The 12,470-nt window shown below is 34.6% G+C and overlaps 1 protein-coding gene across 3 annotated transcripts in view; it reads right to left on the minus strand.

The window, feature by feature from the left end:
- Window positions 1–454: 454 nt before the first annotated feature.
- MTA3 (metastasis associated 1 family member 3) overlaps window positions 455–12,470 on the minus strand; it is a 122,405-nt gene continuing 110,389 nt past the window's right edge. For 2 of the 3 annotated variants that reach the window (XM_087717717.1, XM_087717718.1), the window contains 2 exons: window positions 11,106–11,133; window positions 455–685 (listed from right to left, as the gene is read on the minus strand). In XM_087717717.1, coding sequence (XP_087573843.1) covers window positions 674–685; window positions 11,106–11,133 — 40 coding nt within the window. In that variant the 3' untranslated portion in view covers window positions 455–673. The remainder of the gene's footprint in view (window positions 686–11,105; window positions 11,134–12,470) is intronic. The other variant, XM_087717719.1, reaches the window with a different exon arrangement.

Raw genomic sequence — 12,470 nt, forward strand, 5'->3', positions numbered from 1 at the left:
GCATTGATGAAACTGCTATGTCTCAAGGACAGCACCTTAAAATAAAGATTAGGCAATGCAATTTGGCAATTGTGCTTCAACAGACATAGCTCCAAAGTTAGGATGGGCTAGTGCAATATATTCAGACCTTTAAAAGGCATCACTTCTCTGAATACATGAAATGTATTAACTCTATGGCAGAAGGAAGTTCATCAGTAACCAGTAGATTTTCTGAATCTGCCTGAAAAAAGGCATTTTCTGTTTCTTCATCAATGAAAAGAGGCTACAATTATTAGCGCACTGAAGAGACATTTAGGTAAATCATTCAATATCCTTGTTTGCTTTATCGCAAAATTGTTTTTAGGGCATTTAGGGCAAGACTCCAATCTGAGTTTTCTTCCTTAGTAAAATAAGCCCCAGACTTGCCCTCAATTGTCCTAGTGATGTAGGAACATGGAAAACAACAGACTTCTGCCCAGCTTCCAAAAATGTTTCATTATGGGGGAAGGGGGTTGGATGGCGGAGGTTTTAAAAATAACCACAAAAGAAGAAGTTTCACTGTTGTGTCTTCATCTGTGAAAGACTGCTCAAATTCTCTTGAGTCTCTTTGTGAGTCATAAGGGACTTTGCCTTCCTCAGAATTAAAGTGCACGGCATTCTACAAGCTCTTTTCAACTGTGATCGCGTAAACTGCTTACGACGTTTTCTGTAGGGAAAAAGAAAATAGACAAATGGAGGGATAAGTCATTTATTTAAGAACAATCACATCATCCTTATGTCCGTAGAGGAATGTTAATAATTGATGTAGGGGTCAGAGGAAACATATTATAAAGGAAATTGACTGATAGTGAAGTCCTGTATGTTTCTATGCAGCACAAAGCCCAATTGGATTCAGAGGGTTTATTCCCAGAAAGACATGTTCATTTACCAAAGTTTTGTTCAATTCATGGTATCAGGATAAGCACTGATAAGCACAAGCTACTATGGCTAGTAGTTAGGATTAGTATGTGTTACTATAAGTATTGCACGTGTTGTGCTGCTGAATTTATTACTGAAGACAACAAGCAGGAAGATGCTACTTTTATTCAGATAAACTTCTATGTCTAGTTGGCCAACAATGGAAACAAAAGACTGAATTAGACAGGATTATGTTAGGTCCAGCAGGACTTTTCTTGGATTTATAAGATTTATAAGAAAACTAGCTATAATAATGTTATGATATTTGAGTTTGCAATAAAGTATAATGCTTCCATACCATCATCATACTTTCAATTGGCATGGAAGGTCCCCAAATGATTGAAAGTTCCCATGGACATAATTTCATCCGTTGTCAGAATTAACTGAATTAATTAAGTTAATTAATTAACTAAAATCAAAATCTCAAAATACATAAGTAAAGTAACTTTTTTGGGGAATCCTTTTGGAAGAAAAAAGTTGAAATCATTCTATAAATCATGTGACATATTTTAAATATCTCAGTATTTACAAAACAGTAAATATGATACAGTCTCAAATCAATGCCTAACCCACACCTATGTTGGATATAAGAATACATTAAAAAAACCTAAAATTGGCTATCTAATTGTTAAATTGCATCATATTAATATCTCAAAATTTGAGAAAATATCCATTACTTATGCCCAATTTCAAGTAGTCCACCACATAAAATTACAGTTGAACTCAGTTTAAAATTTGACATAAAATTTAGAAGATTCCCCTATGAATGAATTCATCATCCATCTATACCATTGATTGTTTTAGCCATAGTTTATTAAACAAACACACTGGCTATTTTCACTCTTTAGGCAAAATCAAAATGTATTCTTGTTCAGAAAATACAAATTCTGCCATTATATGCACGCCTGGTTGGATTGGTACAATAAGTTATTGTGTCAAATTCTGGACTAGTATGTATGTTAAGTAAACCAAAACCCAGACCATGGAGAGGATGAGTATTAACTTTAACTGGGACCGTCTTATTGTAAACTACTCTTTCCAAGTTAACTATTATTTTATTTAATAAATGGATGTGACCACCAATCTCACATACATGACTCTGGGTGGCTAACAATTAAAACAAACAAACAAACAAAAAGAAAGAAAAACAACAATAATTGGAAACATAAATAATTTAAATTAGCAAAAAGCATCTTTGTCATATGAAGAATAAAGTCCAACTGTGAGGCAGTTTACAAGTCTAGCTCAGACAATCCTACAAGAAAAAGGTATAGAGATATATGGCAATACAGAACTACATGGAAATACAGAGATGCTAAAATAAAAAACCAACAATATTATTTCACTACAGAATTCAGTGGCAAGGGCTGGCAGCAGAGAACATACTTTCCAGTCACTGTAAGTTCATCAGACTGCTGTTCATCTAGCCATCAAAGAAGAAGCTAGAGATACAACTGAGACTTGCTGGTATCCTCCTGGTGCCCAGACATGATAGGATATGAGCAGGGATTATGCATCTCCCAGATGGCAGCTCTTTATCCAATTAATGCAATTATACTCTGCCAACCTCACCAGTGAAGAGATACGATTTGAGTTAAGTATGTTGTTCAAACAGTGCCATCATTGTGAAGAAGAAATACCATGGGAGTATTCTGTGTTCAACCTGCATAAGATTGTGCATGTTATAGTCCGTCTTCCTATTTAAGTGAGGTGGGACATTAATACTTTCTATATATAACCTGATTTATGGTTTCATTTATTGAAGGTGCTAAATAAAACTTTGATAAATAAAGCTTTTAGTGGGCTGCTTACACTTCTACACTCAATATATCTTACTAACTACAACATGAAGATACCTGCCTCATCATTTCTTAAGTTCAACTCCACATGATGCAGCCTCTATCCTTCTCAGCATTCACTAAATTTAGCTTTTCCAACTTTTCGTGTTTTCCTGATCTGAGCCTCACTGTACAAATAGATATTCAATCCCTCATTCACAATCTCATTGATAAAGTGATCGGGAGCAGGTTTTTGCCAGGTTCCTATTCCCTGTCAGGTGCTGCAGTGAGAATATTCCTTATCCTAAACTCTGGCAATGATTGGCTGCAGGAGAGACCACACATTTATTTTATACAGAAACAGCTGCCTGCATAGTGCCTGAACCACACCTCCAATTCAGGCATTACTCAGCCTCCTTACATACATTGGAATATGGTCTTGTGGGAGACCAGTAGATCTTGCATTTTCTCCATGTTCTATGCTCTATTATTTTCTTTTCGCTTCTTTTCTAGGAGCTGGCTGGGGAATTCTGGGAGTTGAAATACACGTATTTGAAAGATGCTAAGGTTGGCCACATTGGTCTAGAGTATTAGGTACTTCACCTAGTTTATACCATTTGTCTATTTGATCAGCATTGACTCTATCTGCTCATTTAAATTATTATTATTATTTTTAAAATGGAGGATTATTAATCTGACGTTCCAACCCTGCAGCATCTCTCTAGTAATCTTGCTAGTTTTTGAAGAAGAAACACTGATGGGTATTCTGTGAGACAGGTGTGTTTGCAGGAAATGGTCAAAGAAATCAAGATGACACATATAATGGTATCATCTAAATTCTATACATTTTTTATCCATCGATACACAAAAACAGATTTTAATTGTACTGACATGATCTCCATCATTATTTTTTTTAATCACATACTGCAGATACCCCTGCTCTGAATAGTTCTTAAATTGATCTTAAATTGATCAGATTGGATCTAGTACTTAAATTGTCTATTGTTCCATCTAATCCACATACTATTCTGTCTATACTTACAAGCTTGATACTGTCACCAGTAATTCTGTCACAAGCATTCATAAATCTACAGAGAAAGTATTTTCAGTAATATTTGAACATAAATGAGCCAGATAAAAATTGAATGCTAATGCATATATGTGATGTTTTTTACATTAACAAAAATGTGCCAAGCTAGGCCATCCATTTTTCTCCACTCCTGCAATGTTCAGTCTTCGTATGTATGTATGTATGTATGTATGTATGTATGTATGTATGTATGTATGTATGTATGTTAAAAGAACAAAAAGATAATTTTCTTCCCCCTCCTGCAGCCAGCCTGTTTTCTTGATACAACAGTTGTTGTGTCCTTATTCAGTTTGTTCATTATATTTATTAAGGCAGCTTGGAAGCCATATAGGAACTAAGCCACCATAAAAGTATTATATAAATTATCCAGAAAATGCTGTATTCCTAGACACTAATGTGCTTTTAGTCTACTCTAAATGGTGATTTGGTTCAATGTAAGTGCGATCTATCAAGCCTATGAAATATGTGGGTGAGTATACTTACAAGCACCATGATGATACAATTAAAATTTTGCCCATTTTTGTACATGTCGCACAATTTAAATCACACTGTTGTGGTACTATTGTGACTTTCCTGACCAAACAGTGTAGACATCCCTGGCCTGCACACATATATTTTTGAGCTCTTTAAATTCGATTTTCATTAACAGAAGATGATTATCTATAGGATGGTAGGATTCCCTATTTATATTGAAAACGCATTTTGTGATTAGACAGTTTGACAAAGTATTGTTATAGTTTTGGGAGACAAGGAAGAAGAAAGATAAAGAGCCTACCTCATTTTCTCTTTGAAATATATTTTTATCAAAAAGGCAATAATTGGGGACAGCACAGGTCCCCAGTCTTGAAAGTTCAATTTCCTGTTTCTTTATCTTTTTTTTTAATTTACAGTGGCCATTAATTCAATACCGTTAAGAATAAAACATATTATTTGGTGCTCTTATGAGAAGCCATTTTTGAATAGGGGGCGGGGATTACATGTTGCCCCATCTTGTTGTTTTGAGAATTCCTGAAGTGTGTAGAGCAGAGAACTTAAATACAGCTTCACAGTGCTTTACAGCCCTCTTAAGTGGTTTACAGAGTCAGCATATTGTTCCCAGCAATTTGGGTCCTCATTATATTATAAGTGCCATGGAATTCTTAGCCTTCCATCCTTCCGAGGTTGATAAGATGAGAACCCAAATTATTGGGGACAATATACTGACTCTGAAACTCACTTAGAAAGGTCTGTAAAACTAATAATATCTATTGCTATTTCTGCATGTTGCTATGCAGCAACTAGAGCAACAAGCAATTTTTACAACAATATATATATTCATTTTGCAAGAGGAATATATAGAAAGTGTAATCAATTTATATGACATAATATCATATTGCTAGTTATTAGAAATCAATAGTACACTCCTATGGATGTTTACTAATCAGTATGATCCATTTTGGGTCTTAATGGGAATTATTCTTATTCTTTAAGGAACTATAGGATTGTTGTTAAAAGTTCCTCCCCCTCCCTTTGGAAAAATCTACTTTCTGAAATCAGATTAGCGTCCATCTTGCTAAATTTTAGGAAATATATTTAAATCTGGATTTTTAAAGGAACAATAGGAGTTCTGCTATATAATGCTGCTATGGGTAATGTACCCTGATCATGGGCTTTTTTCTTGGTGCTTGATTGTTCCTCAGATCTCCAAGGATTTGTAAGAGCAATTGTAACTACATTGTTATGCTAGTATATTGGTATTATTAACTTTCTTACTGCAAGAGATCAGTGTAATCCCTCAGAATCCTTTTGGATTAGAACAACACATAAGACCCACAAATAAATGAGCCAAAAACAAGTGAGAATAATTATCAGCTTTGCTTTTCTCACACCTTGTCACATTTAAAATCCGAAACACCTTGTACTGAAAAATGAAATAGGTTTTACAGTTTATCCCATTTACAAAGAGATTCATACATTTCAATACAAATTCTTAACAAAAGATAGCAAAACACGATTTTGCCAGCTGCCATATTTTTCCTTTTTGGCTTGAAATGCTAGAGAGTTAGCCTGGTGAGAATTGCATTTTGGCTGTTCTTTTCCTATCACAGTTATCATGCTTATCCTTTCTTTTTCAGATACTATCAGAGGTGGGTTGCGGCCGGTTTGGCCTGGATCGACCGAACCGGTAGTAGTGGTCAGCAGGAGGCTCTGCCCAGACGCTACTGCAAATGCACAAAGCATTGCATGTGAATGGGAATGTGCACAGGAGCGCACCTGAACCAGTAGCAAAAAGACTGGCAACCCACCTCTGGATACTATTAACTACAGATCCATGCATATAATCAGGCACTAAGATGGAAGGAGAGAGAAGTCAATAATCAGGATAATAGTAATGGTGAGACATTTCTCCAAATAAGCAAAATAAGATGTAAATCCAAGCATCAAAATGGATTGGACTACCCCCAAAGTGACTCGATTTGATCAACCTGTTTCTGCAGCTCTGGACTGAGGCCTCAAAACAGACACAATGCTCCTTATGCACCCTAGACTAGAAAACATGATGTAGGAATCTGAACCATCTTCTGGTCCATTTAGCTCAGTATTATATATTATGTTTGACAGTGGCTCACCAGGGAATTTTTGTCAAACCTATTTGGAGATGGCAAACCCAGATTGATTGATGGCCTTGCCCAGCTTTAGATCCTGTAAAATTTTAAGATGTAAACAGTTCATTAATTTGCTGCTAGAATCTTCTGTTTAACACTGAATGATGTTCTGAACTCCAGGGACCATTATTCTACCTGTAAATCTGTAAAGCAGCTTGAAATCTGGGACAATCTAAGAGATGTTGCTAGGCACACTTTTCATGCTGTCCCATAAATTCTTGATACTGTTTCATTCTTGCAGAGTGGTGTAAACATCATTTTAACATGGAAGGAATTGGAATACAAAAGCAAATTCCTTGCGGGCATTATTTGTTCCATTGTGATATTATTAGAGTTGACAACCTGAATAGTTTGCAATTTATGATATTCAAGAGCAAGCAAACACGCAGGAGACTAGCTCCATGGCCAAGCATCATTTTAAGTATCACAATAAGCTGATATAAATAGGTGAACACCCACTTCATTATTATCAGGGAATACTTTTCTCTCTTTGACGATCTTCAACAAATCTAGTAGAATATTGGAAAATTGCTGTCTGTCTTAAAATATAACAATTTAAAAACTGACTGTTCTTTCTTTGGAAATAGAAATATTAAAATTAATTTAATATGTAAATTAATTAATTAAATGTGACCATTTTTTAAAGCAGGGGACAGGGATGAATGTGTGGGTTGTTGTTTTTTAGCATAAATGTGTTTGTATTGTATTTTAATCTTTTTCAAATGCTGAAAGAAAAGTCTACGCCAAAAGTTTGACCCAGTTTTGCACAAAATAGCTAATTTTGTTCCTTAAGTCTTTATCTTATCCTTCATTTTTGATCATGTATCATTTGAGCCTCTGAACTTCTTATAGTCTCTACAACCTCTGAAATTTAAAAATGTCCTATTCCTCTATAGGACTCTATCCTTTCTCAATTGGTTCCCTGGTTGCTAGACTGTTGTAATGAAATAAACTCCTCAATTCCACTTTAGCTGAAGCTGCAGCTAAACAGAGATCTCTCCTGTGAATTAAAGTACTCTGTATAAAGCTTTAAACTAAAAACTACTTATTTTCTATATGTCACTACTTCCTCCATAGGCTTCTTAATACATAAACCTGTATCGCTGTCTCCCACAACTGCCATGTCCATTAGTTATGCTGTAATAATGCATAAGGAAGAAAGAAGAGTATTATTTAAAGTCTTCACAACAAGGAACAATGGATACATTTTGTATTCTGGAATGATGAAATGTGACTTTTAAATTCTTATAAAATCAGGGGGAGCTTCAGGAAGGAGGTTAAAAACAAGTCATGATGGTGGCCATGACTGTGTGGTCAAAATGATGCCCATATTATTTGAGACCTGTACAAAAGAGGTGGCACTTTGATTACATGATGTCAGCCCTAAGGAGACTACACCAAGAAATAGGTTCCAGAGATGACTAAAAATAATTTTTATTTAAATTGGTTATGGTAACATAATCTTGAAAGCCTGATGATGCTTCCTCTCCTTGCTTTGTCTTATATTGATATGAATTTGGGAGGAGGGGTTTCTATTTGAGATGTTTTTGTAATCACTCTCCATCCTTTAGATTCAAGTTATGTTTCATTTTGGTTGTTTTTATTATGGATCTTCCCTTTCTCTGTCAAGGTAATCCTCTTTACTCTCTATATGTGGCCATGATCACCATCATAACTATTTGATACACAAACCCACATATACAACCTGTGGACGGCCCCTGCACAATTAATTTTTATACTAGTAGGCTCTACAGGACAATCTGCATTCAAATTCAATTCTGAACTCCAGAGAGCTGTAAAAGAGATATGGCCAGTTTGGTGTAGTAGTTAAGGCACTAAGCTAGAACCTAGGAAACAGTGAGTTCTTGTCCCAAATTAGACACAAAGTCAACTGGACGATCTTACACTGGTCACATTTTCTCAGCCCTAGGAAGCAGGCAATGGCAAACAACTTCTAAAAAATCTTGCCATAAAAACTACAGAGACTAGTCCAGGCAGTTGCCAGTAGTCAACAACGAATTGATAGCATCAAAAATAAATAAACAAAAATAGAAGAGGTACTGCAATCTATTTAGAATCAAGAATCAAATGTAAAGCATTTACCTGACTTTTTATTCATAAAATACTAGTTTAATATATTAGTCAATTTATTCCAGTGTTGACACTGAATCAAGGGCCAAAGGACATAAGCCAGTGAAGTGTTGAGCTTATTTCTTGTTATTTATTGGTCTCAATGTAGAAATTGCAGGACAAAGGTGAATAACAAGGAAGAGGATGAGGGGTTCAGTGAATGTTGAACCTAATAAGCTTGTAACCTTTTTTAATATTTTTTTTCAACCCCACAATGCTTTATATTGTGAATCTTTATGACATGGAAGAACACTATGTTTTCTATACAATGATCCAAAAACTCTTAAGTATTTATTATTTACTATACAAAAATATATCATGAATAAAGTAGCTTTTCCCAGGAATCTTAGGGCAGGCACTGCATAGAAAATCCAGAAATACAATAACTATATAAGTGAATCCATAATTTCTTCTGCCCCTTTCTTTTTTACTTTCATGTATTAGGGAAATAGTAAATAATATGAATAATAGCATAGAGTGATTAAGGAAAAAAAGCTTGAAGAATCATTTAAGGATTTAGGGATACCCGCATGGAGGGCATTGAGAAAAGCATATTTCCCTCTTTGCATTATTATTTCAGACTTATTTTTAACTATCAGAGCTATCTTCTGCACAAGAAAAAGATAACATTCTTAAAAATATTTTGCAGAATAAGATTATAAAGAGAATAGGCGAAATCCTTGCTTGGGTTCAGAACTAGGCAAACTTGGAACTGTTTAAAATTTGACCTGAAAAATACAAAGGAATCTTTGGGCTCCAGGCTACATCAGGAAGTCTGAAAATATCCAGGAAGACGGCAGTGGCAAATCTCTTCTGAATTGTTGCCAAGAAAACTGCATGAACACTTCCCTGAAATCATCTAGAATTGAACATGACTCAAAAGAGGCATTCTTCATTACTCTCTTATTAATTTCTTTTTTTCATAAATTGCAACTGCAAAATGTGAGACACCTTGGAGGACTTATTCAGTTAATATATAAATGGTCTCTTCCTCCATTATTGTATGTGCCAAATTTCACTTGAGATTTAATGCGTAATTTGTTAGGTTCACTCTGACAGTTTATTATCTAGTTTCTTGGTATTTTATTACAGCTTTGTGTACATGTGTGTTTTGCCGTCGTTTTTGGCACTGCAAATATTGCCTGATTGCAAAACAACTAGGTTCATAAAACCCAATGCTGCCACAAAATTACAGGCATGGTTTTAAAACCTTAAAAAGAATGGGTTTTCCCCCACATATCCCTTTTAAAAGACTGATGTTTTGAAGCAGTACAAGCATTGAGGATAAAAATAAATGAAATTATCTGATTGTTTTCTTACCAGACTAAATATTTGAATCTTTCAGACTAAAGACACAGTCTACTATCAGGATAAAAAAGATTCCTCAAGTATTTTTCATGGTGAAATAACTAAATGAATGAGCCCATATATAGAAAATGGCAAGCATTTTAAGAAAGGAAGTGCTACAATTTTAATCAATGTCACTAGAAGTACTGTATGTTCACTTAATTAGGGGAAAGTTTATGGTAGATAGATTTGAAAGTGCAGTAACAGTAAGTTGCACACTTACAGTACATACTCTAAAGTTTCTTAGTGAAGCAGGGCTATGCAGATGGGCACTCTTGGAAAATGAAAGAAAAGGTTATCTTTTCACTTTAATTCTGAATTTTTCTCTCCAATATTTGAATGACATTTCCAACTTGAATGCTCCTTTTTGAGGAGGAAAAATATTGGAACTTTTTGTATGCATAATTGAGTATAATCTTTGCAGCTCTGGTTATCTTATTAAATAATTCTGGATATTTCTGGTTCTTGAGAGACACTCACACAAATATTGGCATCTGGATATGCACTCACAGAACCACACACAGTGTGTTTTCAAAGGCATTATTTAACAAATACCAAGGAATTTGAAGTAATGTTAATGCGATACAATATTTTCTTTCACTGTCTGTACTGCTGAAGACTAATGAAACTGAGAGTTAGGGTCTTGATATGCAATTCTATATAGGTTTCTTTTCAGAAATACAAGCTTCACTGAAATTAGTAGGATTTATTTCCAGAATAGTTAGTTTAGGGCTGTAGATTATAAAATTCTGATCTATGGATGAGGAAACTACTGCAAACTTCATAATATCAAATGCAGATGAATCTCATTTCCTACTGAAATGATAGCAATATCCCTCCCCCCCTCAAAGTGGGTAGTTCAAGAATAATTACAGCAAGATTAAGTAATACTTCAAAGGATTCCTTAAAAGAATCCTTTGCAAAGAGTAAGGATCAAATGTTGTAGATAAAGGTAGAACAGTTAAGAGTATAAAGTAGAATTATATACTGAGAAGGCAATAATTTGGAGACAAAAGCTATTTTTAAGAACAAAAGCTATTTTATATTAAGTGTTTCTCTAATGTGATATCATTATGTCCATTCTTACTAACATCAAAAGGTATGATCAGCAGACTTATATCTAACGGAAGATCATGCTGGCGCTATAGTGAATATGTTCACAATAGAGTTGACACTTACCGTGAGAAGATTTCTAACTGCTTCCGCACTGAAATGAAACAAGCATTGAGTCATTCAAAAGTTGTTCTAGGCAAATTTTTATTGGCCCATTGAAGGAAAGTCTACTGAAATAACCATTGGATTTATACAGTACTGTGCTAATTGTGTGCATAACATTGATTAAAACTGAGAAAATATTAAGAACGATGCATCTAATAATACATGTGACTGTAGCTGTCTTCAAGCATTTTCTTAAGAACACATGAAGACTGTAGAAGAATTCATGGATTGAGCTCTGTCCACTTGATAAAGTTCAGAATCTCAGCAGTGTTCCTGATTTGATATATGATGGGCTCAGATCAGAAGGAACATGCTGAACACAGCAGCTCAAAAGATCTACCAAACCAGAGAGAGTACATTAAACTGATTTTTTTAAAAAAAAAAAAAAAAACCTTCGTCGGAGAGAAAAATGTCAGAAAGTTGGAAAATATATTATTTCATATATTTGTGCCCCATTTTGTAATTTAATGATTTTACATCATTAGAAACAACAGTGAATAAAATGTTCAGCTTGTTCTTAACAATGTTCACTTAACCGAGTTGAATGAGCTACATTTGTTTCTGCATTTGCTCAGCTTTCATACATTATCCATCCATACTTCTGCTTCTCAAAAAAGACACATAAATTTTGAATGCCTTTAAACGTTAATCAGAATTAATGGTGGGATGCTGGACATCCTTTCACTAAAGTCATAGAAAGTGATGAATGTAAGTAACAGTTAGTTGTTCAAGACTTAGAAGCCTGTGTGAGGAGAATGCTAGCCAATCCTAGTTTGAATGTAATGGAGAGAGAAGGAGAAATACGTTTCTTTAAGCATACATGGATATAAGTTTGGGATGCTTAAAGAGATGTATAAAATTATAAGCAGGCTAACATGATTGAAACTTCTGCCATAATTTACAGGAGTAGTATTTTGGCATTCTTTAGGGGATTTTCAGTGAGAAATGGACATGGACTATTGAACTTGGAGTCCAATCAGCTGGAGAGCGACATTATTCTGATGTGTGGGCATACACAGTAAGTTCAATATCTTCTAGTCTCTGTGAGGGCAGATCCTTTCTTAGGCCTGTAATTGGATTCATAATTTTAATATGAATTATCACTACTTACAGAGTTATGGTGCATATTTTTTCCAAAATAATATAATATAAATTCTTCAACATAAGAATCTTTCTGTCCTTGAATATATTCCAAGAAATATTATTACTTTTCTTTCAGTGCTTTTTATGGTCAAAAGATAACTTCTTGAATGTTGCTATTGTAATAAACCTACTGTGAGTATTTGAATGTTTAGCAAAATGAGATGGGGGAAAATACGCAGTTCT

The sequence above is a fragment of the Thamnophis sirtalis genome, unplaced genomic scaffold (genome assembly GCF_051295495.1).
Source record: "Thamnophis sirtalis isolate CommonGarterSnake01/CBP01778 unplaced genomic scaffold, rThaSir2_p1.2 scaffold_6, whole genome shotgun sequence".
Classification (NCBI taxonomy): domain Eukaryota; kingdom Metazoa; phylum Chordata; class Lepidosauria; order Squamata; family Natricidae; genus Thamnophis; species Thamnophis sirtalis.